Source organism: Saccopteryx leptura, chromosome 3 (assembly GCF_036850995.1).
Source record: "Saccopteryx leptura isolate mSacLep1 chromosome 3, mSacLep1_pri_phased_curated, whole genome shotgun sequence".
NCBI classification, from domain to species: domain Eukaryota; kingdom Metazoa; phylum Chordata; class Mammalia; order Chiroptera; family Emballonuridae; genus Saccopteryx; species Saccopteryx leptura.
In genome coordinates this window covers 346,025,614-346,053,042 of record NC_089505.1, presented here as the reverse complement: position 1 = coordinate 346,053,042, position 27,429 = coordinate 346,025,614, and the positions used below count along the sequence as shown (strand labels likewise).

The 27,429-nt window shown below is 40.5% G+C and overlaps 1 protein-coding gene and 1 non-coding gene across 2 annotated transcripts in view; both read right to left on the bottom strand.

Moving 5' to 3' along the window:
* Positions 1-21,791, bottom strand: part of TRHR (thyrotropin releasing hormone receptor) — a 37,418-nt gene extending 15,627 nt beyond the window's left edge. The window contains exons 1-2 of the mRNA XM_066372492.1: positions 21,619-21,791; positions 20,190-21,063 (exon numbers count right to left, since the gene is read on the bottom strand). Coding sequence (XP_066228589.1) covers positions 20,190-20,978 — 789 coding nt within the window. The 5' untranslated portion in view covers positions 20,979-21,063; positions 21,619-21,791. The remainder of the gene's footprint in view (positions 1-20,189; positions 21,064-21,618) is intronic.
* A 4,559-nt stretch (positions 21,792-26,350) lies between these two features.
* Positions 26,351-26,426, bottom strand: TRNAS-GGA (transfer RNA serine (anticodon GGA)). Its single transcript has one exon. It is a non-coding gene; the product is annotated as a tRNA-Ser (tRNA).
* Between the last annotated feature and the right edge of the window lie 1,003 nt (positions 26,427-27,429).

Genomic DNA, 27,429 nt, shown 5'->3' with positions numbered 1-27,429 from the left:
CCTGTTTTTGGTAATTTTGTGGAACCCAAACACATATTTTATTTAATATGCATTTATTACTTATTTTTTGAACCCCTGTCATGTAACAGTGCCTGTCCTAAGTATGCAATATTCTCACAAATAAACTTTCCAATAGAAATAGTTTGGAGATTAGCAAACTTTTACCATAACGGACCAGATAGTAAATATTTTAGCTTTTGTGGGCCATGCAGTTTCTGCCACAACTGCTCAACTGCCACTGTAACATGAAAGCCTCCACAGACAACACATAAATGGATGGACCTGGCTGTGTTCCATTGAAACTTTATTTAGGAAAACAGGACTGGAGCTTCATTTGGCCCAGGACCACAGTCTGCCAACCAGTGGAAGGGTTGAACACTTCTAATAAAACTGACAAATGACATATAACCTATTTCAAACCATTCTTGTGATTTATGGCTAATTTTTACAAGCTCTCCCTCTAATTATTAAAAGAGCCTATGAAAAATATGGACAAAATGACACTGGCTCCTAGCTTGTGGACCAAAGTTTTGATTTAATATTTGATTTCTCTTATGACAGAATCATGGTTAGCGTGGCCTCTCTAAAATATTGTCACTTAAAATGCAATGGTGACACTACTTTTAGTAATCCTGGGAGCTACTGTCACAGAAGATATGCATGCTCATGGAAGATTAAACCAGAGTGATGTAGGATCAAGAACAGGAGTCGGTCAGAGAAGTTGTACTTTTTGATAGATGGTAATTCAACCCTATTGGCCAGGAGAAAGGCAGGATTTGTTTTTTTTTGTTTGTTTGTTTTTTTAATTCAGAATCTTTTAATTAACCAATGTCAGAGACTCCTCTTTTTTAATTTTATTTATTGATTTTAGAGAGGGAGAGAGAGAGAGACATTAATTTGTTCCACTTATTTATGTGTTCATTGGTTGATTCTCGTATGTGTCCTGACCAGGGATCAAACCTGCAACCTTAGTGCATCAGGACCATGCTCCAACCAACTGAGCTACCTTGCCAGGGAGGAGACTCCTCTTTTACGGCAGTCACTCTGTGTGGAATCCTGGTTCCATCACTTACCAGCCATTAAACTTTGGGACTGTTACTATTTCTGAGAGGTAGATTTTTATTCAAGAAAAATGGTGAAAGAAATTTTACCTAATTCCCTGGGTTGTTGTGGATAAATGGGATGATGTATACCAAGTTCTTATGCTAGTTCTTGGAACATAGTCAGTACTAAAAAAGCAAAAGCTATTTTCAAAAATAATAACAGAAAACACTCATGACTTACCAGCCTCAAATCTTGTTCTAAGTGCTTCATTTACCGTATTTTCCCATGTATAATATGCTCCCATGTATAAGACATACCTTAATTTTGGGGCCCAAAATTTGAAAAAAAAATTTATTACATAGAGTTATTGAATTCAAGTTTTAGTCATCATAAATTCACACAAGTCCTCATCACTGTCAAAAAAAGTGGAAAATGCAAGTAAAAAAAAAAATCTACAGTCACTGTATAAAGACGCACTCAGTTTTTAGACCCCAATTTTTTCAAAACAAGGGTGCATCTTATACATGGGCAAATATGGTACATATTAGCTCATTTAACCCCAACAGTAGCATTGTGAGGAAGGCACTATCACTATCTTTATTTTATAAACAAGGGGACCCATATACCGCTTACAAATGGTGAAACTGGAATTTGATTGGACAGTTTGTCCCAGTCTATGCTTTAACCACTCTGGCTGCCACCGAAAAGATGGAAGTCTCTTGTCTGTCTGTCCGTAAAGGGGCAACTGTTTCTTATTCCCCAATTGAGAATAGGTAGAGGTATCATATTTTCTTTTATGAAAATGAAAAGAGCTACCACTGTATTTGGATAAAGGAACATTCATCACAAACCTCTCAATCTCTGACCTACCTAGAGGTTCCATTCCTGATGCTAATGAATGTTTGCCTTCTGAATTAGAGTGTAGAATTCCTTTTCTTTTAGAATAGTGTTATAACAGTTTATGAAACATAATTCAATAATATCAGTAATGCTATATATACTACTCCCTGTGCATAAAAGCCAAAGACTTATGTAGGCCAGCCTGGTGTTTTAATAATGCAATAATGGGAAAAACTCTGATGTTTCCGGCACTGATTTATAAAATGACATTTGCTCATGCTTTGCATATAGAATCAAGCTAACACTGCATTCTGAAAATGGCTATATATTTGATATCTCTGACTAACCTATTTAAAATTGCACCTCTTCAATATCAGCATTTCATATCCTCCTTAATTTTTCTACACAATCTGATATGTCACAATTCAATAAACTATGTATATTTGTTTACATACTCTGTGTATTTTTTCCCTGATTCCCTCCTCCCCGTCATATACATTTAGAATGTAAGCTTTATAGAACAGGAATTTCTGTTTTATTTGCTCATTACTGTGTTTCCAGGGTCTAAAATAACACTCAAAATACTCAAGCAAGCATTCAACACATTTTGTGGAATGAATAGACCTATTATATTGTCATATGTAAGAAGTTTCCTTTTTCTTTAGGCAGATAGAGCCTACCCTATAGCTCATCTCTGAGATAGTAGTTCTATGGCAAATGTATGAGGAAATCGAGTGTAGCGTTGCTATCAGAGCCTTTGGATCAGATTCTACGATAAGACTCTTAGTTCTTTCAATTTTTGATTGGGTTCAGAGGTGGATTTAACGGCAGGCGTACTGGGTGTGTTCCCTGGGCCAAGCCTTCTGAAGGGCCCCGCAAAACCCCAACTTTACACTTTTTTCTAATAACAACAAATTTGGTTTTATGTGTGCAATTTAAACATTAATAGTACATAATTTTTAAAATTTATTTTAGAAATATGGTTAACATGTATTTTTATTTTTCCTGTCTCTCTTTTTTTTAAGTGGCCCAATATTTTCTTCTGTACCCAGGGCCTCAACCAACCTTAATCCGCCTCTGACTGGGTTACCTTGAACTTAATGTGGTTTGATCTCAGACTCCTCACCTTTAAAATGGAGAAGATAAATTACTCCTATGTCATCAGGGCAAAGGAGGTGACCTGTAAAACTCCCCAAGCACCATGCTTGGTGCATAGTAAGAGCTTATAAGTATTACTTATCAGAAAGGTTGATAAGCCATGGACAGTAGTACACAAATGGGACGGACTATTTTCCAGGTTACTTTCCAGGTGGGAGGAAGCCCACACAAACTGCCTGGTACATGATATTAACTGAAGAATCTAAGTTAGAGTATTTACACAGTGACTCTTGAAATGGGATGAAAGGCTTTGAAGAGGGTTGTAAGAATCTCTTGGGCCTGACCAGGCAGTGGCACAGTGGATAGAACATCAACCTGGGGCTCTGAGGACCCAGGTTCAAAATCCCAAAGTCGCTGGCTTGATTGCCGGCTCACTTGACTTGAGCGCAACAGTTGCTGGCTTGAGCCTGGGATCATAGACATGACCCCATGGTGGCTGGCTTGAGTCCAAAGGTCTCTGGCTCAGCTAGAGGCCCACAGGTAAGGCACGTATAAGAAAGCAATCAATGAAGAACTAACGTGCTGCAATGATGAGTTGATATTTCTCATCTCTCTCCCTTCCTGTCTGTCTGTCTGTCTCTCTTTCTTGCTAAAAAAAAAAAAAGAATCTCTTGAAATTGTTCCATCCCCTTTAGAATTTGTGATGGAATGTGCTTCTGCTACTGTAGGTAAAGTGTCCTGTTCTATGGAGTTTGAAAGTTGATAAATTTGCAATAGATTTTTAAGATATAATGTTTGAATCTTTATGATGCCTGTAAACACAGCATATATCTGAAATATAGGCTAGTTAGTACACGAGGAAATCACTACTCATTACAGACACTGTGCAGAATGTTTACCACGGTGTTTACTTCTGAATGCAGACATTTCTATTCCTCTTTGGGGAAAAATGACTTGGTGAATTTTATTCTTGCTAATCATCATATTCCTCATTGCTTTTATGATAAATTATTGGTGTTTTTGAGAGAGTACTTTATATTCTAAATAACTTGACTCTTTTTAATATTGGGATTCTACTGGATTGGTTTAGCTGAGGTGGAAAGGTGACCTTACCAAATGAATAGAATTCTCAGTCTAAGAGCTTTACTCTCTAACTTTTTTAAAGCTAGCAGCACTGTCTGAAAGTGAGCTTACATTTAGGTAGCAGTTTGTAAAAATTAATGTACCTTCCTTCAGTGCTAACAAGAGCTTCTTAATGACCATTAAAGATTACTTGAGAAGATAATTCACAATGACACAGCCCAGAAATTTCTGTCTTTTGACTAACTAGGTGCAATAGGAACATGAGCATTCTTTCAGTGCTGCAGTTTTCTTGATTAAAGAAAAAAAAATCAAGACTGCCTATTCGACTTGTGGTATATGCACGGATAATTGTTGACTTGAAAACATGTTTAAAGAGGGAACAATAAGCCTGATACAATTTAATTACCTCTCTTGATTAATCATTCTGAGGAAATGGGTAGAGTTGGGGAGGAGTCAGAGACAGATACTGTTCTTCATTAGCTTAAAAGCCACCGTCAATAACAGCAGTTTTCTACCTGTCTGGATTTGGGGTCTGCATTGGATTTCGAGTGGCGGGCACCGACTCACTGAGCGGGAAGAGCTCCCCTAAGGAATAACCAAGCATCCTTCACGATGCTGAAGTGGGAAGAGTGGTGCACAGATGAAGGAGGTGTCGTTCTGTGGAGCCTCTCTGGCTTATACCTTTAATGTCTCAACGGTGTTGGAAGGCACAAAACCCGACAAAAGTCAAGCACCCTTGGTCGCGTCAATCCTTGTTTATCATTTGCACCTTATGATACCATCTTCCTTTGAGCTAAAGTCAGTAACAAAGTGAAGTCAAGAACAGTGTGCAAAATGGAGTGGGTTGCTTTTGTCCGAGGCCCGAGGCTAATTGCTTTTGAGTGTGTCTCCAGGATCCTTCAAAGATAAATTGGAGAGAGCCAAGGTGTTTGCGGGAAGACAAAACAGGCTGTGGACACCAGATACGCCAGCTGGAGATGCTGATAAAGGAGAGACCTGGCTCAAGGTGTGAGGACAGTTATTTTCCGTGAACTGTTTCTGTTCACGATGTGTCTAAGTAAGGGATTTATCGAGGCCCTTGGCTTCTACCAATTTGGAGGCAGAGCTTCAGTGGAACATTATTGTGAATGTAGAAATCTCTGCCCCAGAGGTAATGCATCAACTCCGGTCCAGTGTAGCTCTTACCATGAGACCCTGGCGTCAGCGAAGGGAGTGAAGTGCTAAGTGTAAAATTGTACTGGTTGTGGGTATGTTACTGACCCCAACAGTGAAGGAAACACCGAGTACAATGAAATGGCTTATCTAAATAGGACACTAAGTATAAAGACCTTTAGGATCAGGGCCTCTGTCTAAACAAAGGGATGCAATTTTCCTAAGTTTCTTGAGATGTTAACTGGGAGTAAGTCCCAGGAGGGGCCCACCATTAAGTGTTTAGATGTTGCTAAGGAATTCAGAATACCTGTCATTTACTATTACACCAGGTCAGTTTTTCTAAACACCAACAGAACTTAATTCTGTTATCATTCTACCTGTCATCTACCTCTCTTATTTTCCACCATGACTGACCATGCCTCTCTTCATGTCCCCTGCCTCTGCCATTGTCTCTTCATTCTCAATTGATGACTTTCTATTCTATTTCACTAAGAAAGCAGGGACCAGCTTGTAAGAACTCATCAGTCCTGCCCCATCGCTTAAAATTGATCTGCAACCATAAACATCTTTATCTCTTCTCCTTGCACTTTACTCATTCTTTCATTAATTCACTTGTTTATCCATTTATTTGTTTGGCATTAATTGGATACTTCTAGGTGCCAGCACTGTGCTAGGTGCTGCAAATGGATCAGTGACTTAGACATTATCCTTACTGACAGGAAAAGAAAGATGCCCCTTTTGTCTCTAAAGTAATTTGCTTTGTCTACAGTTTTTATGGCATTTTATTTCAGGCCTCCTCAGGCATCATGCTCTATCAAAATTAAATCTTGCTTGTATATCTACAAATAATTTCTCCCACTCTCCTAGCTTTCTGCATCAGGATTTAACAGGTTTAGGTTTCTTCTGTCTTGAGAAGTGAAATAAAATAAAGCAAATTAAAATACTCTTATGTCTTCCTGTCATTACTACGCTCTCTCTCTCTCTCATAATCAAGTCTGTTAAAACAGCTGTCTACTCTTATTTACTGTCCAGTACCCCTCCCCCATCTATCACTCACTCACTCTATGAAATCCAACTCTATCTTCCCAACACTGTATGGAAACTGTACTCACAAAGGGTACCATTTCCTGTTCCGGTACTTTCCTAGTTCTTCTTGTCTTTACCTCTCTCCATTGACCACACTCTCATGTCTCCTTTGACTTTTGTGATTCTACTTTCTTCTGGTTTTCCTCCTCCCTCTCTGGCAGGTCCTCTTGTTCATTTTATGGGGTCTTCATCCTATTCTCCCCAGAATTTTGGCTACTCCAAAGTTTCTCTTCTATTCCACAATCTTTTCCCCAGCCTCCTTATCTACTCCAGAGCCTTCAACAAACCATCTGTATACTGCTTGCTCCCAAATCTACATCTCCAGGCCAGATGATCCTTCTGAGCTCCGATTCTACATTTTTGACTGTACCCTGGCAGTCTATAGACACTTCAACTGCAACATGGGCAAAACTGAATGAAGTATTCTCATTGCCCTGAAATATATTTCTCCATTAATTGTCCGTATTTAGGCAAATTATCCTATACAATTCATAAGAACAGTAGCTGTCATTTATCATTTCCACATACCAGGCACATACACAGTACTTTATACAGATTTTTACACTAAATCCTAAGGATAGCTACTTTTAGAAATAGGTGCTATACTAGCGTCTTTTTTTACAAATGTGCAAACTGAGTCAAATTAACTTGCTCACATCACTTAGCTAACCCTGGCTCTGACCCCAGGGAGAACACAGGTTCTCAGCTGTCACTCTCCTTTCTTTCTCAATAGTCCAAGTGATTTACCTTTGACTCCTTTATCTTCCCTTTCCCTTGCATCTACTCACACCAAGTCTATTGGTTCTATTCCCACTGTATTTCTTTCTTTCCATTCTTACTGCTTTTTACCTGCTCTTATTAGGCCCTCTGCAGAATCATCATCATGCCCAGAGAGCTGCAGAATTCTTCTTAACTAATTAATGTCCTTGACTCTGGTCTAATCTTCATCGGCATTGAAGATAGTGATCTTTCTCAAGCATAAAACTGATGATAATATGTTTTGCCTTGTAATCTTCCAGGTACTTTTTATAGCCCTTTAGAATTTTGTCTAAATCTATCAACGTTTTATAGAAAGTCTGTATGTCCTGGACTCTGCCTGCCTCATTAGTCTCATCTTTTGTTGTTTAGCCTTAATGAGCTACTTGAAGTTCTCTGGCCTGATTGTGCTCTTTGGGGACTCTTAGCCTTCAAAACTACAGTTTCCGCTACATGACTTCCTTGACATTTTCACCTACAAAACTACCGCTGATGTGCAAAGTCCAGCTTAGAAGCTTCCTCTTCCAAAAAACCTTTCTGATGCTTACCTCTCTTTTCAAGCCATCTAAGTCAGGTGACACTACTTCATGCTTTTTCCTACAGTAACACTTATTCTTTTACTCTTTTAATTATCAACTTGTTCCTATTACACTGCAAACTTTTTGTGGGCAGGTACTCTGTTTTGTATTCTAGTGCCTAATACAATGCCTTATATGTAGTAGGTTTTCAATAAAATCGTAAATGAGTAGGTACAAATCTGTCCTCGCCCCCACTCTTTCCTATTTCATATAATAATACCTCGGAAGGGTTGTAGTAATTTAACAAAACCATCTTCAGTTGCAGATAACACCTCCTCTGACTACTGCAGTGGGTTTATATAAAAGTTTTGGCTTGATTAATGTTAATGCGCTCACAGAGTGTCTAATTGATTCATAAAAACATGCCTGGAGGTCCATCCTAGCATTTGATAATTTCTGTTAAATATTTCTCCTATAAATTCACCCCAGAGCTTAGCCTATTTCTTTCTTTCCTGGTAGAGCAGAAAATATCTCAGAACACATTTTTCTCCTACTCTCCCCCACTCACTTTTTAGTATGCATCATCTTTCAAATGTGTGCCAAGTACAATCAATCAGAAAACCAAACCCCGGTCAGAGGACACATAGCAGGGTGTCAGACTGCATACTGGTGCAGGTTTGAGTCACTTGAGTTTACAAATAATCTTTAAAATGTCACGGGGGTGCTCTGCATCTACCCGGCTGCTGCCCTCTCTCATGCTCCCAATGGTGCCGCATCTCTTTGTGTCACGTCCTTATTCTCTAAGCTACGAACTGCTGTCTGTGGAAAATATACCAAGTTCCCCCATAATCATAAATCCCCATAAAACTCAACCAACAAAGACACAGAATGGAGAGGCGCAGGATGTCTTACTTACTTGCAGCAACTATATAATTATCAATATGTTCAGGCAGTCTGTCCAAGCGGTGGAGCCAAAAGTCACCAGGGTTGTTTATGAAAGGTTGCAGCATTTTCTTTTCCAAAATGATGTTATCTATTTCTATTTTAACTAAAGATGACTGTCAGGTGTTTTCCATTATTCATCATATTTCATATGCACATGTATTTAGCCCTATTTAATTTTCTGAACTAATTTAATTTTTAGTTTATTCGAGTTCTCCCCATGTGCCTCTCATGAATCTCTGAAGAGCTGTGTTTGGTTCTAGTGGCAAGGTCATGACTTCTCAGTTTTACATAAATCCACTTATTCTTTTTAATTTTTTTTTCATTTTCAAAAAAGAACAGATTTTAATGACTTGCATGTAAACATTTTTTGCATTTTGTATTTGTAGAGTAGTTCCCTGTTTAAAAGTTAACACAAAATGTATTTGTTGAATGATGGGTGGATACATTCACCGAGGAATATATTCAGGCCACTTACTCTTTTAACTGAGTCCTCTCTCTCCTTCCATCATTCTTCTCTCTCTACTTTTTCTCCAAACTGGGAGCATCCAATAAAACTTGATCTTTGGCCTTCTGACCATCCTCCGTGAGGGGAAAATAGGTCTTTATTATCTCTAGCAAGAACTTCATTTCTCTTCTAGCCTCCTACATGTAAAGCTTCATCCAGAAATCAGTTTTTGTCAGTTCATTCTTCTCTCTTTTTAAAATTCAACCTTAGTCATACTGCCCCCCCCCCATTCTTTTAACGATGTCTAAATATACATATCCGGTCTGGACCACTTATTTACAATCTCAAATTTCCACATCTTAATCTCAACCTGAAGATTTTAACATCCCCCCCCCCAAAGTTTCTTTTACCAATTCCATTTTCAGTCTCCCGAAAAATAATCTTTTAAGTCATATTTGATTTTGTCATCTCTCTCATCTTTTATAGCCAGTTTTTACTAGTTTTGTCATTTATCAATATGTCCCAGGCACCATGACACTGTGGACACAGATATGAATGGGATGATGTTCCAGCCATCGTGGCTGCACAATCCGGTGGGAGAGACATTTGGGCAAATGACTGCGTTATCATAGTGTGCAGTAGAGATGCAAGAACAAAACGCTGTGAAGGGAAGGGAGAGCATCAAAGCCCTCCAGCGGAGGCCAGGGAAACTGCTCGGCAGGGTGACCTAGAGAGGGTGGATTAGCAGCCAGGTGAGCTCTGCAGAATGCTTGTAGTTGGGGGGATGGGCGCACTGGTTTGGAGGCGTGGTCTAGTGCGGCCAGTTTAAGAAACTGCTTGTCGAATGGCATGCTGGGGACAGGAGCAGAGGAGTTTGGGAAAATAAGATGGGAGCTGAAGATAAATGTCCCAGGGTACCATGATAATGCCGAAGGGTTTAAACCCCTAAGAAATAAGCATATTGCAGGATTTTAGGCAGCGCAGTAACGCTGTGAAGTTTGCAGTGAGTGATTCTAGCAGCTCCCTGGGGGATGATTTAGAAGAGGGCAACTTAGAGACAGGGAGGTTGGTTAAAAAGCCTTCGCAACAGTTTGGAGAGGCAGAGACCAGACTCTGTCCACAGTGCAGAGAGGAGATGATGAGACTGGGATGCAGGAAAGAGCCGCAGAAAGAAGAGGCTGGATGTGGGAGGGGTTCCAAGGAAAAACACTCCAGGTACAATGACTCTAGGAGAGTAGGAAGTTTCCAGATAGGCATTTAAGGCATGAAACCCGGGAACTCATCATGGTCCTGTTAGTGAATAGACAGAGGTCACTGAGGGCCTATTGTAATGGAAATTAAGCAAGTACATATTAATTAAATGGTACAGGACATATTAATTGGTAATCGTACATAAACCATTCAAAGCTAAAGCACGTGCCGTGTCTATAGCGTGTGGCTTTCCCTGGCATTGCTCAGTAGCAGGATGCCAGGGAGATCCGAGAAGGCAGGTGCTGGTGGCTGTGCTTGGTCTCCTGGCCTCACTGACCCAGCCCCAGCCTGCATGTCCTCCAGATTTGTTCCCATGTCTCCTCTGCATGAACCTTTGGCCCATATCTGGTTAATCTCATCACTATTCCTCAGACAATATTTTTTATTTTTTAAAATTTTAGATTCTTCTCTCTCCTGTTGATAACACTGTCATATCCTTGACCGCTCCTTCCTTTGTCAGTAACACTTTCTTTCCTCACTCTCTTTGACTAACCTTCCCCACGCCTCTAGACACCTTTCATTCTGGCAGCTTCAAGAAATTCACTTTAAACTCTATCAATCTCACCAGTATTTGATTCTCTCTTGCCCTATGATTGATATTAATAGAAGCTCGGGAGCAGATGTGCTGGATTCAAATCCTGACTTTGCTACAACTAGCTATGTGACCTAGAGCAGGTCACTTAGCCTCTTTAAGCCTTCAAATCCTCTTCTATAATTAGTGCTTTCTACATTAGTTTCTTCTATAATTAGTGTTTGTTGTGAAGATTTATTGTGTTAATTCATGTAAAACACTTAGAACACTTCAAAATGCATAGTAAAAAGTCAATAATACCTAGCTTCTGTTATGTGTGTGATTGTACTTGCATTTTGCTCTGGGCACACAATAGGTGCTCAAGAAGTATTTACTCATTTGATCTTATGAATATGTTATTAGATGGACCTGGAAGATGTATCTCTATTATAACCTCTAAACTTTGTCTTTTTCAGGAAAGAATTACCAGTCTATATTTTTGCTATTTCATGAATAAGGAGGGGGTAAATATTTTAAATATAAATATATATAATTTAGATATAGTAAATAACTCTTGAGTGTTTATTGTATACTAATCATTTCTTTCCTCACAGTAACCCAAAAGTGGGTATTATTACTTTACATATGAAGAAACTGAAGTATCAAAAAGTACCATATTTCTCCGTGTATAAGATGCACCCTTTGCCTGACCAGGCGGTGGAGCAGTGGATATAGTGTCGGACTGGGATGCTGAAGACCCAGGTTTGAGACCCCGAGGTCGCCAGCTTGAGCTTGGGCTCATCTGGTTTGAGCAAAGCTCACCAGCTTAGACCCAAGGTCGCTGGCTTGAGCAAGGGGTTACTCAGTCTGCTGTAGCCCCGCAGTCAAGGCACATATGAGAAAGCAATCAATGAGCAACTAAAGTGCCACAGTGAAAAATTGATGCTTCTTATCTCTCTCTCTTCCTGTCTGTCCCTATCTATCCCTCTCTCTGACTCTCTCTCTCTGTCTTTGTCAAAAAAAAAAAAAAAGATGCACCATTTTTTGAAAAATTTGGGATCTAAAGAGAGTGCGTCTTATACAGTGGTTGTAGATTTTTTTATTTGCATTTCCTCCTTTTTCACGTGGATGAGAAGTTGTATGAATTTTATGATGAATAAAACCTGAGTTCAATAACTTTATGTAATACATCTTTTTTTCAAATTTTGGGCCCCAAAATTAAGGTGTGTCTTATACATGGGATTGTCTTATACATAGGGAAATATGGTAAAGTAAATTATGCAAAGTTATAGAGCTAGAACTAGAAGAGTTGGAAGTTGAACTTCTGGTTTTCTGACTGTGAAGCCCATGCTCACCTTCCTTCAGTATACATCTAATATATGGGATCTCCTGATCTAACTGCAGTCTGAACTAGGATCCTGAGCTTTGCTTGTACCTGTGAAACCGTCAAGAATAGAGAGGCCTTCACAAGTTGGAAAGTATAAACGAACTTGGTATTTGGGAGAGTCTGGTGCGATATGCCTAAATCTATGGGGAAGTAATAAATATAGATAAGACCTTTCTTCTTGTCTTCGGTGCCATGCTTAATAAAACCACTGCCTGTCCAGTTACCCCAGCTAAGAATCTGGGAGTTCCTTTAGGAGTTTCTCTCATTCATCTGTCAAACTAATAGTTAAATTCCCTGATTTGACTCATATACATCATTCCTAGCCTTCCCTATTGTTACCTCCTAACTCAAGGCTTCTTTACTTTTTGGTTGGAAGCCTTATCTCTCTTTTCCTGGTGCTGGGATGACAATTTTATGAAGAGTTCCCACAAGTCAAGTTCCATTTGCTACTGTCCTGTTAGAGGCCTTCAGTGGTTCCCACGTGCTTTAGAACCAAGTTCAGATGACTTCAGATGATACACAGAGCTTTCCAGGTCTTGCCCTGGGCTCATCTCAGTTACATAAATTACTACTTCTTTTGGTTGGAAGGTCTTGCTCTTCATGTTGGCCTGGCCTGGTGAATGACTTTCGTTATGCGAGAGCAGAAGTGACTGATTTTGCTGGGGGCTTGTTCTCCAACCTTAAGTACAGTGTTCACCCCTTTCTTCTCACCTCTTCCGTACACTGTACAGCCTGAACTTGTACTTTCCAATTGCTTTTGAATAGTGATCTTTCATATTTTACTGCAGTTCCATAAGATAGCGGCTATCATTAGTTCTCTAGAGCAATGTCGGGCACAAGATCGGTGCTCAGTAACTGTGTATTGAATTAAAGAAATAATGGATGAACAAAGCCAGAAAAATGATGAAAAGGTCAGATTTTAACAGGCTTTGAAAACCAGTCAGAGGAAATTGGGGATATTTCTTTTTGAAAGAAGGTGATATGAGCAAATTATTTTAGGAAAATTAGTCACATAGGAGCCTTCCAATAGATTTGTTCTCATCTTTACACCTCTGCTCATGCTGTTTTACTCCCCGTACATAAAACTGACTAAATCAGAAGTGTATGCAAAGTACTATAAAAGCATAGGTAGAACTCCTAACATACGTAGTTATTACTAGGCATTCGGGCATATATACCTGCCTGAGAAATACAGGGGAGGCTTGCTGGGGTGCATGGGGGCATCACTGGATCTTAGCATTGAAAGATAATTGGGAGTTTGCCAGATGAAGGGCATTCCAGCTGAGAAGACATGATCTGATACCCCTGGAGCGTCGAGTGGAGTTAGGAGAACCAAAGGAGATGATGCTGAGAATGCAGGAAGGAGCGAGGACCTTACTTGTTATGCTGAAGGGTTTAGGCTTTAAGCCTCAGGGAGCTAAAAAAAATCATTTTGATAACATATCTCTGTGTTAGAGATATCTCTTGGTGAGCAATGTGCAGATGATTGGTGAGGGGGAGTGGAGTGGGAATCAGAGAGGCTGGTGAGGTGTGTTTTGCACTAAAGCAGGTAACAAATGGTGAACTAGAACAATGGCAGTGTGTCGGAGGAGTTCAGTGTGAGAGCGAGGAGCTAGAATAGAAGCTCCAGGACTCAGCTCTCACTGAGATTTGCAGGTGGATGGGACAGAAAGGCAGGTACAGGGGCCCCTAGATTTCTGGCTTGGGAACCTAAAGTAGAGAAGAAACAAGGATGTGGGGTTTATCAGGGAAAATAATAGGTTTAATGTTACACAAATTGGATTTGATGTACTTACACGAGGCCCAAAGGACAATTAAGTAGGGTCAGGAGATGTCTTTGCTGGAGCCGTGGATGGAGGAGCCATGGATGGAGGCTGATAGGAGGTCGTTGTAAGGGTGGGGATGAATGAGAGTAGGTGGAATGACAAAAGCAGGGCTGGGGAGTCCAGATGGGAAGTGAGTATAGCAGGACTGCAGCCTGGTTCAGATTCCCCTCACTAGTCAATTTCTGTTTGTGTTCAACTCTTTTTCTTGCTTTTCACCCTTTCTCCGTGTTGCTGCTTTTAGACACTCTGCCCATATTTCTAGGCTTTGCTGAATGCCACAAACTCCACAAAACCTTCCTCCATTCCCCCTGTTTTTCTTCTCCCCTCACCGACATGTGTCCTCTGTTGCAGAACATGATGGTCCACTCAGGATTATTTGTGTGCATGGCTGGCAGTGTGCTCCTTAGAGGTGAAGAGCCTGTCTTTATGTTTCCTTATAGCCTCTACACCTCTGACAGTACGAAGTGCTTTAGGGGGGGTGTTTAATTAAATTGAGGATGCTATTAAATATAAAAGACTTACTGCAAAATTTTGCTTAATGTTGACCAAGATCTAACTTTGACCTTTCACCCTTCCAACTCATTAAAAAAAAATAAGGAAACTGAGAACACTGATACAACCTCACCTTCATCTGTTTGGAACTTGACTTATCTGTTTGCAGTATGAAGAGTTCACAGGAAGCTACATAAAGAAGTATAAAATATTTTGTCGTTTTCAAGGTTAGCTGATTTTACAGTGGTGTGTGTGTGTGTGTGTGTGTGTGTTTGTGTGTGTGTGTGTGTGTGACCAAACTGAGAATTCTGAAGGAGTATAGGTTTTCCTTTTTGGTTGGCATTTAGAAACATTAGTTTTTCTTTGCTGGTGCAATTACGGCTCAAAGCTGCAAGTATAAAATTGGGAACAAACAACATGTGTTCAACTCACCGTAGGACATGAAGCATTTAACTCCAGGGGATTTCCACTTAGTCAATTTATGGGAGATGCACAAAGTCCTTCCTTATATAGGATGTAAGTCAGAAAATATAAAGCTATTTTTTAATAATAACAATCAGTTGGCACTCTTAAATATTTGTGTGCTAAGTAAAAAAAAATCGTACTTTCCTCCCCCAACATAGAGATCTTTATACTATTAAGAATATGCTTGAACCCAGAAAAATGGAACAAATAACACAATTATAAATGAAAGACAGGCCAGTGAAAACATTATAAAAATAGTCCCAGTGAACTTGAGAAACCTCTAATTTAGGCATAATCCTGAAGAGTTTAGTATCATTAATTTGCCTTTAAGGTGAATTATTGATTAAGCTACTCATACAACTTAATGGACTTTGTGTTCCCAAATCTCAACCCTACTGCCTGACATTTCACCTGTCTCCTTCCTTTTGTGTCTTATGGGTTTTTTTCTTGTTTAAGTTTCCTTCTTTACAAAGTGAATAGCAATAGAGGTACGAGTTAGAAGGAGGCAGGGAGAGAAGAGAAAGGACACATTAAAGACTTCTCTTTATTTGAAAGTCTTCATTTTTTATGAGCACATCACACTGCAGGAAATTGCTTGAGAGAGAGATCAGAGGCTGCTTCGGGGATGCAGGACAGGAGGGGGAAGACAGCTGAGGAGATGGGGGTGGGGAGCAAAGAGGACTTTTGTCTGATGCAACTCCTTAATCTGAATAGTGACTCTGAGTAATTGTTATCCCCATTTTATTGATGAGATCATTGAAGTTGAGAGAAACTGACTCACAGCCTTCCCTATTTTCTTCTTTTCTGTGCTGTGCTCCTTGAGAATATTAACTTTAACGTTTTCATGTAAAATCAGGACATAAAATTATGTACATAGTAATATGTATACATGCTACAGTTATATAAAAATACTAAGTGAAAACATCAGAAAAAGAATATAACTAGCTGGTAATGAATTGTGGTTTTAAGAGGTGGGGTTTTTGCTTTCTTCTTAGTTTTCTGTGTTTTTTCATAAACACGTGATTGCCTTTATGTTGTCATCACAGTAACAATGACAACAACAACCAAAGGACGTACTGCTTCAAAAAAACCCTGCTTTTGTTTCTTGGGCTACCAACATTCTTCGACTGAGGTAGAAGGGTTTTAAGAAATTTATGGAAACTAAGACTGTTCGGCGTTTTAAAGGCCTGTTTAGTCCCATAAAACCCATAATGAAAATTTCGCCGTAAAGTCCTGAAGCTTCTACTTGGACTATGTTACAGTTCCCCCACCGGCGATGCCAACAGAAAGGAAAACTACATGGGAGTGACTCCACTGAAAATAAAGCCGGTGGTGTGACCACTATGTATACTGCAGATGCCGGCGTCCTGTGGGAGCACACGCTGAATGGCATGTGTTCATCCACGACAGTCTGTGGGAGGCACATGTTTATGTTGCCTCAAAAATGCCAAAAAAACCCAATCAATTCTTTTGCAATGTACAGTCAATAATAGAAATATTTTATCCACACAAGGCTGAACACCTGAATTGACTGACCAGAGAGAAGATTTTTGCGTTGTGCAGATACGTACAGCTGAAATGTGATAAATTGATCATTTAGACTGCATTTCCATCAGAGAACTTTTTTGTCTATGCGATTTCAAGTCATTGGTTTAAATAATTGACTTTCTTGAAGTCAATTTATTGAGTATTTATTTGTTTCCTAAAATATAATTAAATCTCTGAATAATAAGGGGAAAAAAAGATGCTGGCTTGGGTTTTCTGCATAGAAGAAATAAGTTCAAAACAAACAAATAGAAAACTCACATTTGTCCCTGACATATAAATGTTCCTTTATTTCCCTTTTAAATGTAGTTTTTTTAGGCTACACACATTTGACTTTAATAACTTGGCTAGAAAGACCTGGCCTAGACAGACTATTTATTAAAGTGTAAATTAAACTTGCCTGAAGAAAATGCAGAGAAAATATTAAAATAAAAGTCGTTGAGTTATAGGAGGTAAAAGTTTGAACTTTCAAAGATTTAAGGAAACAACTATTTCAAAAGAGGAAAAAGCCCAATCAAGGGTCATTAATTTTGGACAAGTCTTCACAACTCTCCTTTCCCATTTATCAGGGCCCCCCCTGTTGTTCCAGAACCTGGTGCAACATTGACTCATTGACTCATCCTCTTTGCATCTTTTGCATCCAATATATTCACAGCTCACCCTTTCTTTCTTTGAAACACTTCTCCATTTCATACCTTAACTTTAAATTTTCCTGATAGAGAAAATCTTACAGCCTCATTCCTGAGTCACTGCCACCAACTTTCAGAGCGGCCTTTTTGCCACCTGTCTCTGCCTTCTGACTCTGCCTCATTCACAGCTGTCTTTCGTCATCCCAAACACCGTGCCTTCATTGCTGCTCCCTGCTCAGCCTCTGCTAAGTTCTTTGTTGCCTCTGCACTAACTTTGGTCTCTTTTCTTTTGCCAAAGCCTTCTCTCTCTCTCTCTCTCTTTCTCTCTCTCCCCCTCCTCAGTCTCTCTCTCTCTCTCTTTCTCTCTCTCCCCCTCCTCAGTCTCTCTCTCTCTCTCTCTCTCTCTCTCACATACACACACACACACACACACACACACACACACACCCCTAACAATCCTATCTTACTCTTTACTACTCGCCAAAATACGTCATTCATTTTGGTCAACCAAATCACTCCATCCCATAAAAATCCCACCCTACGTGCTCCTCCTTGTCCTGTCTTCAAACCCATACCCTTCGAATCCAGGCATGTCCTTTCTGTGTGAAACCCTGACCCTCTTGACTTTTTACTTTCCAAATTATCCCCGTCTTTCTAGAACCTCCTCAAATACCACCTCTTCCATAAAGTCTTCTCTGATCTCTCTAGCTCCATAATTAGCTTTCTTTTCTCTGAACTTCCATCCTATCTAGATCCAGAACTAAATTACATGACATAGTACTTAAATACAATCCAACTGATTTATATGTCATCCCATATTTATATGTCACCCTCAACGAGGGTGTTATTAACATTTGTAACAGAGCACTTCATTGTGCAAGACTGTGTTGCACGTTTCAGGACATTTGGCATCCTTGGCTCCCGATGTTAACTGATAGTGATGGTATTGTGACTAACCCACATGCTCTGAATATGTTTCCACATGCCCTAATTATTAAAAATTTTCTTGGAGATGTTACTATGTAATATACACATTTATTTAACAAATAATATTCATTTAAATTGCAAATGTATATTTTTAGAAGTAAATCTGTATTTTCCTAATAGTTGCCAACATACTAAAAAATTAGGGAGGAGGCTAACTAACACCCAGGTGTTAACCACCACTCCATTTTAGGTGCCTTTCATAAGGTAGTTAGTTCACTAAACTCATAACCCTGGATGTGGCTATTTATTTATCCTCGTTTTATAAATGAGGAAACTGAGGCTCAGAGTGGTCTGCCTATTCAAGATCACACCACGTGGTTAGAACCCTGGCATTTAAACTCAGGATTGTTTGGAGCCACATTTTTTGCCTCTTCTTCTACCATGCAACCTCTAGAAAGCCTATCTGTAACAGATTTGAAACAAGAGTGTGAACATGTAACACAATTAGTAATTTAAAGCCCATTATTAATGCTGTTAGGTACTAATGACTGTAATTGAAAAAAACAGATATTAGGCCAGACAAATAATGTTTCAGAATTTATAACAAGAATATGCAATAGAGTCTAATGAATAAATTTACTCACTGACCTTTTTTGCTGCAGACATTAACCCACGATTGGTCTCTAATTGAGTTGCACATATTCTTTACTGTCTTGTATTTGTTAATGTTTGTTTTGGCAGATGGTAAGCATTTCTTTCTAAATTTTCCTTAATCAAGTTTGGGTAATAGATGGCCAAATATGCCTTCTTTGGGCGGCACTGCTAAACCCAAAGCGATAGGAATCTAAGAGCTGCCAGGACTGACGCAGGTCTTCCCTTTCTATCAGCCAAGTGTCTCCAATAATAAATGTTATATGTCAGGTACCACTATATCATTTAAAATGCTGTGTAAATATCTCTTTTTCAGCTACAGTTCATTATTCATTTTGTGTCTATCTAAAACACAGACACTTATTAAGCTTATTTCACTTGTGCACAAATGTCCAATTATGATTCTTCATATATCACTAGAGTTTAGGAAGTGAGGGCATCAATGATACATATGCATACCTTAAAAGGTATATTCCATTTCTATCTAAGCACACAGGAAGAATTTTATTCTCTCTCTCTCTCTCTACACACACACAGACACAACCAATCTATTTGAAAGAGCTAGGATTGTTAATTTCAAGTTTTCTTTTTCAGTTATGAGAATAAATGTTTACCAGGTGTTTATTCTGTTTAGCAAAAAAGAAAAGAAACTAAAAGCTAAGTTCACAAGCAACTTAGAACAATTGTGTAAACATAGATAAATATGTATATGATATAAAAATATTTTGTTCCTATACTATCTTATAAACCGCACCTATCGTAACAAAGACGTACTTCACACACTAGTAAAACAACTATTCAATTGTAACCACATGGGATTCAGGTGATCTGAAAGCATAAAGGGCTCTTTAGTGATGCTGAGCAGGAAAAACAGACATTTAAAATAAATCAATCATTTTTTTTTTTGTAGCAAGTTGAGCTTGGTGTTAGCCTTTTTATTAGAACATTTCTCCAGCATAGTGCATTTTTGGTTTCTGCAGCCTGACACACTTGTAGGGAATGGGGAAAGAGGGTAATAGAATCTTTCCCACTAAGGTTGGAAAAGTAAGTTTAGGAACCTCTTTCAGTTACGTGTCTCAGTTGTGAGCAATACAGAATGGTAAGAAAAAATTCATTATTGCTTTGTCCCGTCTTTTCACAAACTATCTTGTGAAATCTTGGCCGGGCAATAGAATTCTTAAAGCTATCCAGCTGCTCCCTACAGAAGCCAGAAAGGGTATAAATATTTTGATAACATTTCCCAGAGAGGCATAAACATTTTAAAAGTGGATTTCTTTGGTTTCTGTTTATATTTCCTTATATTTTAATAACACCTGAGCTGGTACCTGCTGATGTGCTATTAACATCTCTATCTATTTTTAGATCTTCAGTTGCTTTAGAGATGGATTTAATATGTAAAGCAGAAGCTTACAATGTGAAATGTTTGCATGATTGTATTTTGATTTAGGCATTAACTAAGAAGGGCAAAGTTGATCCCATCACAAAAGGAACTCTAGTCCATATTTCCTCTGTGGATCTGGATGTTCGGATTTGCTTACCTGCTTCCTTGAAGATACTGTGCTGTTGAAACACCTATTAGAGGTCTTTGAATTCAAGTTCTTTTTCTGATGAATTGAGTCATTTTTCCACATCTTAGAGTTTTCTTTAGGATCCGAAGGAATGGGATTTAAGAAGAGGATCCTGGCAATGAATCCATAAAGGACAGTGGCCAGGATCATCGGCACAACATAAAAGACAGCAAAGTCCATTAGGTAAATAGGTGAGTAGTAATTTCTGGAGATCTTATAGCCACAGGACACCACGATAGCATCTTTGTACGTGCTGATATTGAGATCCAGCAAGAAGAACCAAAGCATACAGTAAATGGAGGTGAAAGCCCAGACAAAGATGATGATCTTTTTGGCTCTGGAAAACGTGCAGAGAAACTGGGCTTTGATGGGGTGACAGATCGCTATGTACCTCTCAATGGTAAAGGCTGTGATGGAACAAGAGGAGGCATTTATGCCCAAGTACTGGAGGTACGTAATGCAGAGGCAGCCAGCATAGCCATAGACCCAGGAACCGTAGATGCTGTCTGTGATGTTGGGCAGGCCCGCGGCCACCAGGACCATGAGATCGGCCACTGCCAGACTCACCAAGTAGCAGTTGGTGGGGGTCCTCATGTGCTTGGTTCTCATGACCACCAGGACTACCATGATGTTGCCCACAATGCCCAGACCACAAATAATGAGCACAAGTAAGATGGTGACCACTTGGTATTCTAGGGCCACCACTGCTCGTGGCTGAAGCTGTGTCTGGTTCAGCTCACTTCCAGTCTCGTTTTCCATCTTCAGTGGCTTGAAGTTTCTCTGAAACGCTTCTCAAAACATCCTCTTTCCAGCGTCCTGCCTGTGGCAGAGTGCTTCTCGGCCCCTGTGGAGAGTCATAGTCCATATTCATTCACAGCCTCACTGTTTTGGATCAAGACACAGTAACTGCCCGGTAACCTTTCCTTTCACCTCCCCTTTCTGCTGGAATAAGCCTCCTGTGTACTTCTGAGAACTCCTTTTCGTGCAACTCTAGTGCAGGATAAAGTAGCTGTTTTGACCAGCTTACACTAAGAAGGACCAGTTTCCTCTCCATGGAGAAATAAAGCTTAAGAAATTAGAAACAGAAAAAGCTCCCTATTTTGAAAGAGTGCTGGGGGTGGGGGGGGGATGGTGGATTAAAACAATATCTACTAACTGAAAAATGAACACCAAGGAACCTCTCTGTTGGGAAAAGTGTAAATAAGAAAAGGGGACGAGAAGGGGAGAGGCGGAGAGTGGGGAGCCAGGTGGCTCAATGATCAAGCCCGGTAGGAAATCAGCCTTTGCCTCCATAGCCCTCAGAGGGTGAGACCCCTTTGCTATGGAACAAAGCTTTGAGCCTACATCTCCGGGTGCCCCCTGCCCCGCCTCCCCAATAAAGAACAATCCTTTCTCTTACCTGTTCTTCTGTAGTGCTGCCTGGTGCTTCTCTGCCTCTCTCGGTGGATGAAACAGCAAGAAGTCCAAGTTTCCAAACCTGCAGCAATCCGTGGCTACTTTGTCTGCCAGGGTACTTAGCAGTGCTCAGTCTCCAGAACTGCAGCGCCTCTGAACCCTCGCAGCCCTGTTCAAGTGATGACAGACCATGCAGCCGCAGCAGAGGCAGCCGCGGGAGCAGGAGCAGGAGCAGGAGCAGCCGGGCTGTCAAATCATAGATCGTCCCCTAATGAGAACACTCTCCCCCTCTCTCCCCCTCCCTCCCTCTCTCTCTCCTCTCTCTCTCTCTCTTTCTCTCTTACACACACACACACACACACACACACACACACACACACACACCAAACATATACTCACATACACATACACACTCACAAATGCCAGTCAGTCCTCACTGATGCTTCATCTTTCCCCCTGGAAGGATATACTTTGAACACTGCTGAGGTTACACTCCTCATCCGGAAGGCTGAAATAACAAGCCAGGGGTCCAGCAGCAGGTGGTCTTTATAGTTGGCTATGGTCTGAGTTCTGTGGACACTTCAGTACCTGAACAGCCCTGAAATAGACCCACACTCTCTGTTTGGTAGGACTTTGGAAACAGCGTGTCCCTCTCAGCCCAGACCCAGCCATTGAAGATTGAACTATCTGTCTGAGCTGAAATCAACTTCTATCGCTACTTTAGACTGCCCCTCCATCCAGTAAACCAGTAAAATTGTCTCCCTCCTCTCAGATGAATGAAAAATGAGTTAAAATTGATTTAAAACTGTTTTAGTTTCAATCTTGTGAGGTTTATAAATATCACTGTATTAAAAAAAAAAACTGTTTGAGCTGAGTACATCAATTTAAACCTGCATCTGATCTGTTAAGTTTGTTTTTTCAATTCTGCCTCTGCCCTCACTTAATAGGATTTCTCTAATTGCTCTGGGGGCCTCTCCCATCTTCACCCACCCTCTGGGCTACCAGCCACACGCACCACACAGCAGTGTTTTGTCAATGTATTTCTAGGTGAAAACTTGTCTAGTGGAAATCGCAGCCAGTTCCACTCTGGTACCTCAGCTCTGAAACAAAATTTTATAGACCAGTCCTTTTTTTTTCTTCTTTTAAGAGAAGTGCACTTCACCTTGATTTTATTTGTCTAAAATAGCCCATGGGTAAATCTTTATACCTTTCTTTTCTGAACTCTCATAAAAGATGTCTCCCTTCTCCAGGCACCAACTGAATACACCAAATGCTTGTCCACTTTTATTTTATGAATTGACTAAGAAAAACAGCCCTTAACTGAATTCCCTATTTGGTGAATGGGTTGATTCGGTTTTAAGAAGTTTAGATGCTCTTCCTTCTAGAAGACGTCAATGGAAGAATAGGTTTTGAGTATGCAGGACCATGGGGATATCAAAGCCATGTCCAAAGCCTGGTAACAAGAAGGTGAAGGTGACGCTCCGGATCACATTAGGTAAATTCCACTCTCTGAATGGTCAGGGGCTCCTTGACGATCTACTTCTTTCAATTCATCTGCAGTTACAAACGAATGACTCACCATGCAGATGCAGTTTTCAGATGTGGATTGTTTGGCCTGTGCAGTGTAAGCTCAGGTGTAATTTAAAATAAGCTGATCGTTGTCTCCCTTTCAAAATTGTGAAATTGTATATCAAGCCTGGATTTCCGTCTCTCATAAAAATAAGAAAGATCTGGCAACGAGGGGCCCATATTCCTGCATAGAAATGATCTGCAGCTGAGCAGTGGTTGTGGGTAGCAGTGGGGGGTGGTCTTTGGTACAGGAAGCACCTCCTTCTCACTACCTCCTTCTCATCTGACACAGGAAGCACCTCCTTCACACTACCTCTTATCTGACACACGGGCTGGCCTCACTCAGTTGGTACAGGAAGCACCTCCTTCTCACTACCTCTTTCTTATCTGACACACGGGCTGGCCTCACTCAGTTGTCACACATTCCTGGTCTCTGTAGCGTTTGAATCTCAACCTCTACACCACATACAAGTTCCTGGGAGAGACAGAGGCAAGTACCAGCCAAATGGAAATTCTGTTACCCTAGTGGGATCTCAGCCCCCATCCTGCTTTGTTCCCCCAGCTGGTTTCGCGGACTGGACAGTGGGCACACCCTTCACCTCCCCCACCCCGACCCCTCCATCCTGGAGGACAGGATTGCTCTGCACACTCCATTTCTTTATTAGATCTCTTCATTTCAGGATAGAAATTTCTAAGATGAAGGCATGGCCTTTCTACTCCATCACCAGCCCACCACCTCCATCTCGAATTGCCTCTTGAAGTCATACTTCATAAAGCCCATTGTCCCCTGTCATTCTCCCCGGCATTTTAGTCAGTTGACAGACCTTCCAAAAAGACCTTACGTCAGGTCTTACACTTGAGGAGTAAAGATGAGGGGAGAGATCATCTATAATGCCTTCTGCTCTGACTGTTCCATCTCAGATCCAAATCTTCTCTCGTCACATTTTTCAACATTTCTCTGCATAGTCATCACTCTGAGTCTCTGTTTTGTGTTTCTGTCCATTCTTTGGGCACGTAATTGTGAAGCTCCTACTCTGTACCAAGGACCTAGTATATAAAGTTTTGTTTTTACTTTCAAATAGGTTGTGGTCTATTGAGAGAAGCAAACTTATAAACAGCTACTGTGAGGTATGTGTTAAAAAATATGTTGAGAGGGTTTAGGTCAGGGGTCGGGAACCTATGGCTCGTGAGCCAGATGTGGCTCTTTTGGTGGCTGCATTTGGCTTGCAGACAAATCTTTAATAAAAAAAATACTTGGGTTGAGATTTCTGTTTGTTTCTCAGAATAATATCTTAAATTCTAAGATATCAGAATTGTGGAATTTACATCTTTTTTTAAAAAATATCTTTTTATATCTTTTGAGTACTTTTAACTAGAAAGAAATGCATCTTTTGAGATCAGTCCAATGGCATCTGTTTTGAATACAGGATGGTAGGTCATGGTTACGGCAATATAGATGGTGACCCCATAACACTGCACACAATTTCATGTCCACTTCAGTCTCATCCTGTGTCTCCTGACCTTATGCCTGTGGCTAGGCTGTCTCACTCACGCAACACGTGGCTAACATCAGTAAAAATGAGCTTCAGACTTTGCAGGCTCCTCTGAAAATGTTCTTGGGACCCTTGTTGGGACTATTTTGGGAGGTTGGTCTGGCCTCACACCTTGCTCTTGACTTTGAGAAAAAATTTAGTACTTCTGCTTTCCTCCCTTGGCATTCCTGATTTAGATACCTCACTCTCACTATCATGCTTTCTCTTTCCTTGCTACCCCTGGAAACCATCTTGTCCAAGGGTCTGTCTTTGGGACACAGTGGCTGACATGCTATCACACCTGCTGGGCCCTCCTATCTCTATTCAAGAGGAATTCAGGTAAGTCTTACCCTTGTCTCTGGAGGTGATCTTAGCTTTCTAGGTAGTATGTGGTCCTCTACTGGTTGTGGATAAATGATTATTTATGCCATCAGCATTTCTCAAACTTGAGCCTGCACCTGAATTTCCCAGAGACCTTGTTAAAACCTGGATCCCTGACTTCATCCCCAAGTTGATGTTTTAGTTGCTTTAGGATGGGCCCTGAGTATATATGTATTTCTTATAAAGTCCCAGGTGATGCTGAGGCTGTTGATCTGTGGACCACACTTTGAGTAACACTATGAGTAACTATGTGATCTGGCTCAGTGGTTCTGTTGTGATAGGTGGGGAGCAGTGATGATTCAGAGTCACCCAGAGAGAGTTTTAGTACATCCAGGCGAGCCTTCTTCATATTTGGGGAATAGGTGTATTTGCAAGGATAGGACCAGAGCCTGGAAAGAGATCTGGACTCTGGACAAAAGTGTTCTTCTCACTCTCTGCCTTTAACTGGCATAACTGGTGGAGTATGCTCATTGCAGCCAAATGCCACTGGAGTCACAGAGTGTACATCATTCCGTTTGGTCAGTGGTTAGTAGGACCCAGAGCAGAATGAGGAGAGGGCAACATTTAAGGGAGTGACACAGACCTCATTAATTCATATAATTAATATTTTAATACAATGTTTTTAAAAATTAAAGTGAATGCAAAAGTCTTTAATGAATAAAATATCAACATTTTAAAGACAGGATCAATATTATGAATTTTCTCTTTCACATGTAAGTCTCTAAGTATTGATCCTTTACTTAAAATTTTGATATTTTGTGTATTATAAGTTATTTGGCATGCACTTTGAACAATGGCATTAAAATTCGATCTTGAATACTATGTTTTTGGGGAGCTCCTTTAAATTTTACACCCTCTCTTGCCTCATCCTATTTCCAGCTTTCTCATCCCGGATTAGAATCATCTGGAAGTGTTTAAAAGATATAGATACTTAGGTCCCTCTTTTAGTTATTCTTCTTTTTTTCTTTTGCATTTTTTCTGAAGTTGGAAATAGGGAGGCAGTCAGACAGACTCTAGCATGCGCCCGACTGGGATCCACCCGGCATGCCCACCAGGGGGCGATGCTCTGCCCATCTGGGGCACCGCTTTGTTGCAACCAGAGCCATTCTAGCGCCTGAGGCAGAGGCCATAGAGCTATCCTCAGCGCCCAGGCCAACTTTGCTCCAATGGAGCCTTGGCTGCAGGAGGGAAAGAGAGAGACAGAGAGGAAGGAGAGGGGGAGGGGTGGAGAAGCAGATGGGCGAGTCTCCTGTGTGCCCTGGCTGGGAATCGAACCCAGGACTCCTGCACTCCAGGCTGACGCTCTACCACTGAGCCAACTGGCCAGGGCCTCTTTCAGATATTCTTGTTTAATCAGTCACTAAGTGAAGCCCAAGATTTGGCATGAACAACCATGGTCAAGAACTGCTGATCTGCCTGACCTCTGGTGGCATAGTGGATAAAGTTTCGACATGGAACGCTGAGGGCACCGGTTCGAAACTGCACTGTGTGGTCAAGGCACATATGAGAGTTGATGCTTCCTGCTCTTCCCCATCTCTCTCTCCCTCTCTCTCTCTCTCTCTCTCTCTCCCCTCTCTGTAAAATTAATAATAATAATAAAAATGAAGAACCACTGATCTACACCAACAAGTACTGCTCTGTGGAGATGAGGCATTGGAGGGACATGACAGTCTAGGCTGCAGGACAGCCAGCGAGATGAAATAGACTGGATACGAGTCACCTGCCAAGACTCAAAAAGGGAACATCAGAAACTTTGGCAGCAGAACCCTGGCACAAGTCTCTGGTCCCTGAGAGAAATTGTATAACCATGTAGGTATCTAGGTTTAGAATTGCTGAATGCGGTGCCGTCTATCAAGTTAATATTCAGACACAGAAACCACATCAAAGAGTTAGTCACTGGAATTGGGATATAAGTCTGGGTTCTAACAGTAGAAAAAAAAAAGAAGGTTTTTATGCTGAGTCACCTAGATACTGAATTAAGGATCCTTCAATTTCCTCTGTTCAGGTGGAACTTCCCATAGAGCCTGGGGTAGAGAAGGCATTTGGCAAACATTACAGAAAAAAATGTCAAAATCCACTTTATTTTATTTACTTATTATTTTGCTGAAATTTAAATAATAGTAGCTAGAGAAAATTGTTGGCTATTGATCAACATGGGAAAATCCTTTCTGTAGTGGAATTATGAAGCTGAGTTTGTGTTTCTGGAAAAGACATGAAATCATGTTACACTGAAAGGTTGCTTTGGGCATTTTGGGCACAAGATGCCCTTCTTTTCTGTGTACTTTTAGAGATCCTTGCCTGACCTGTGGTGGTGCGGTGGATAAAGCGTAGAC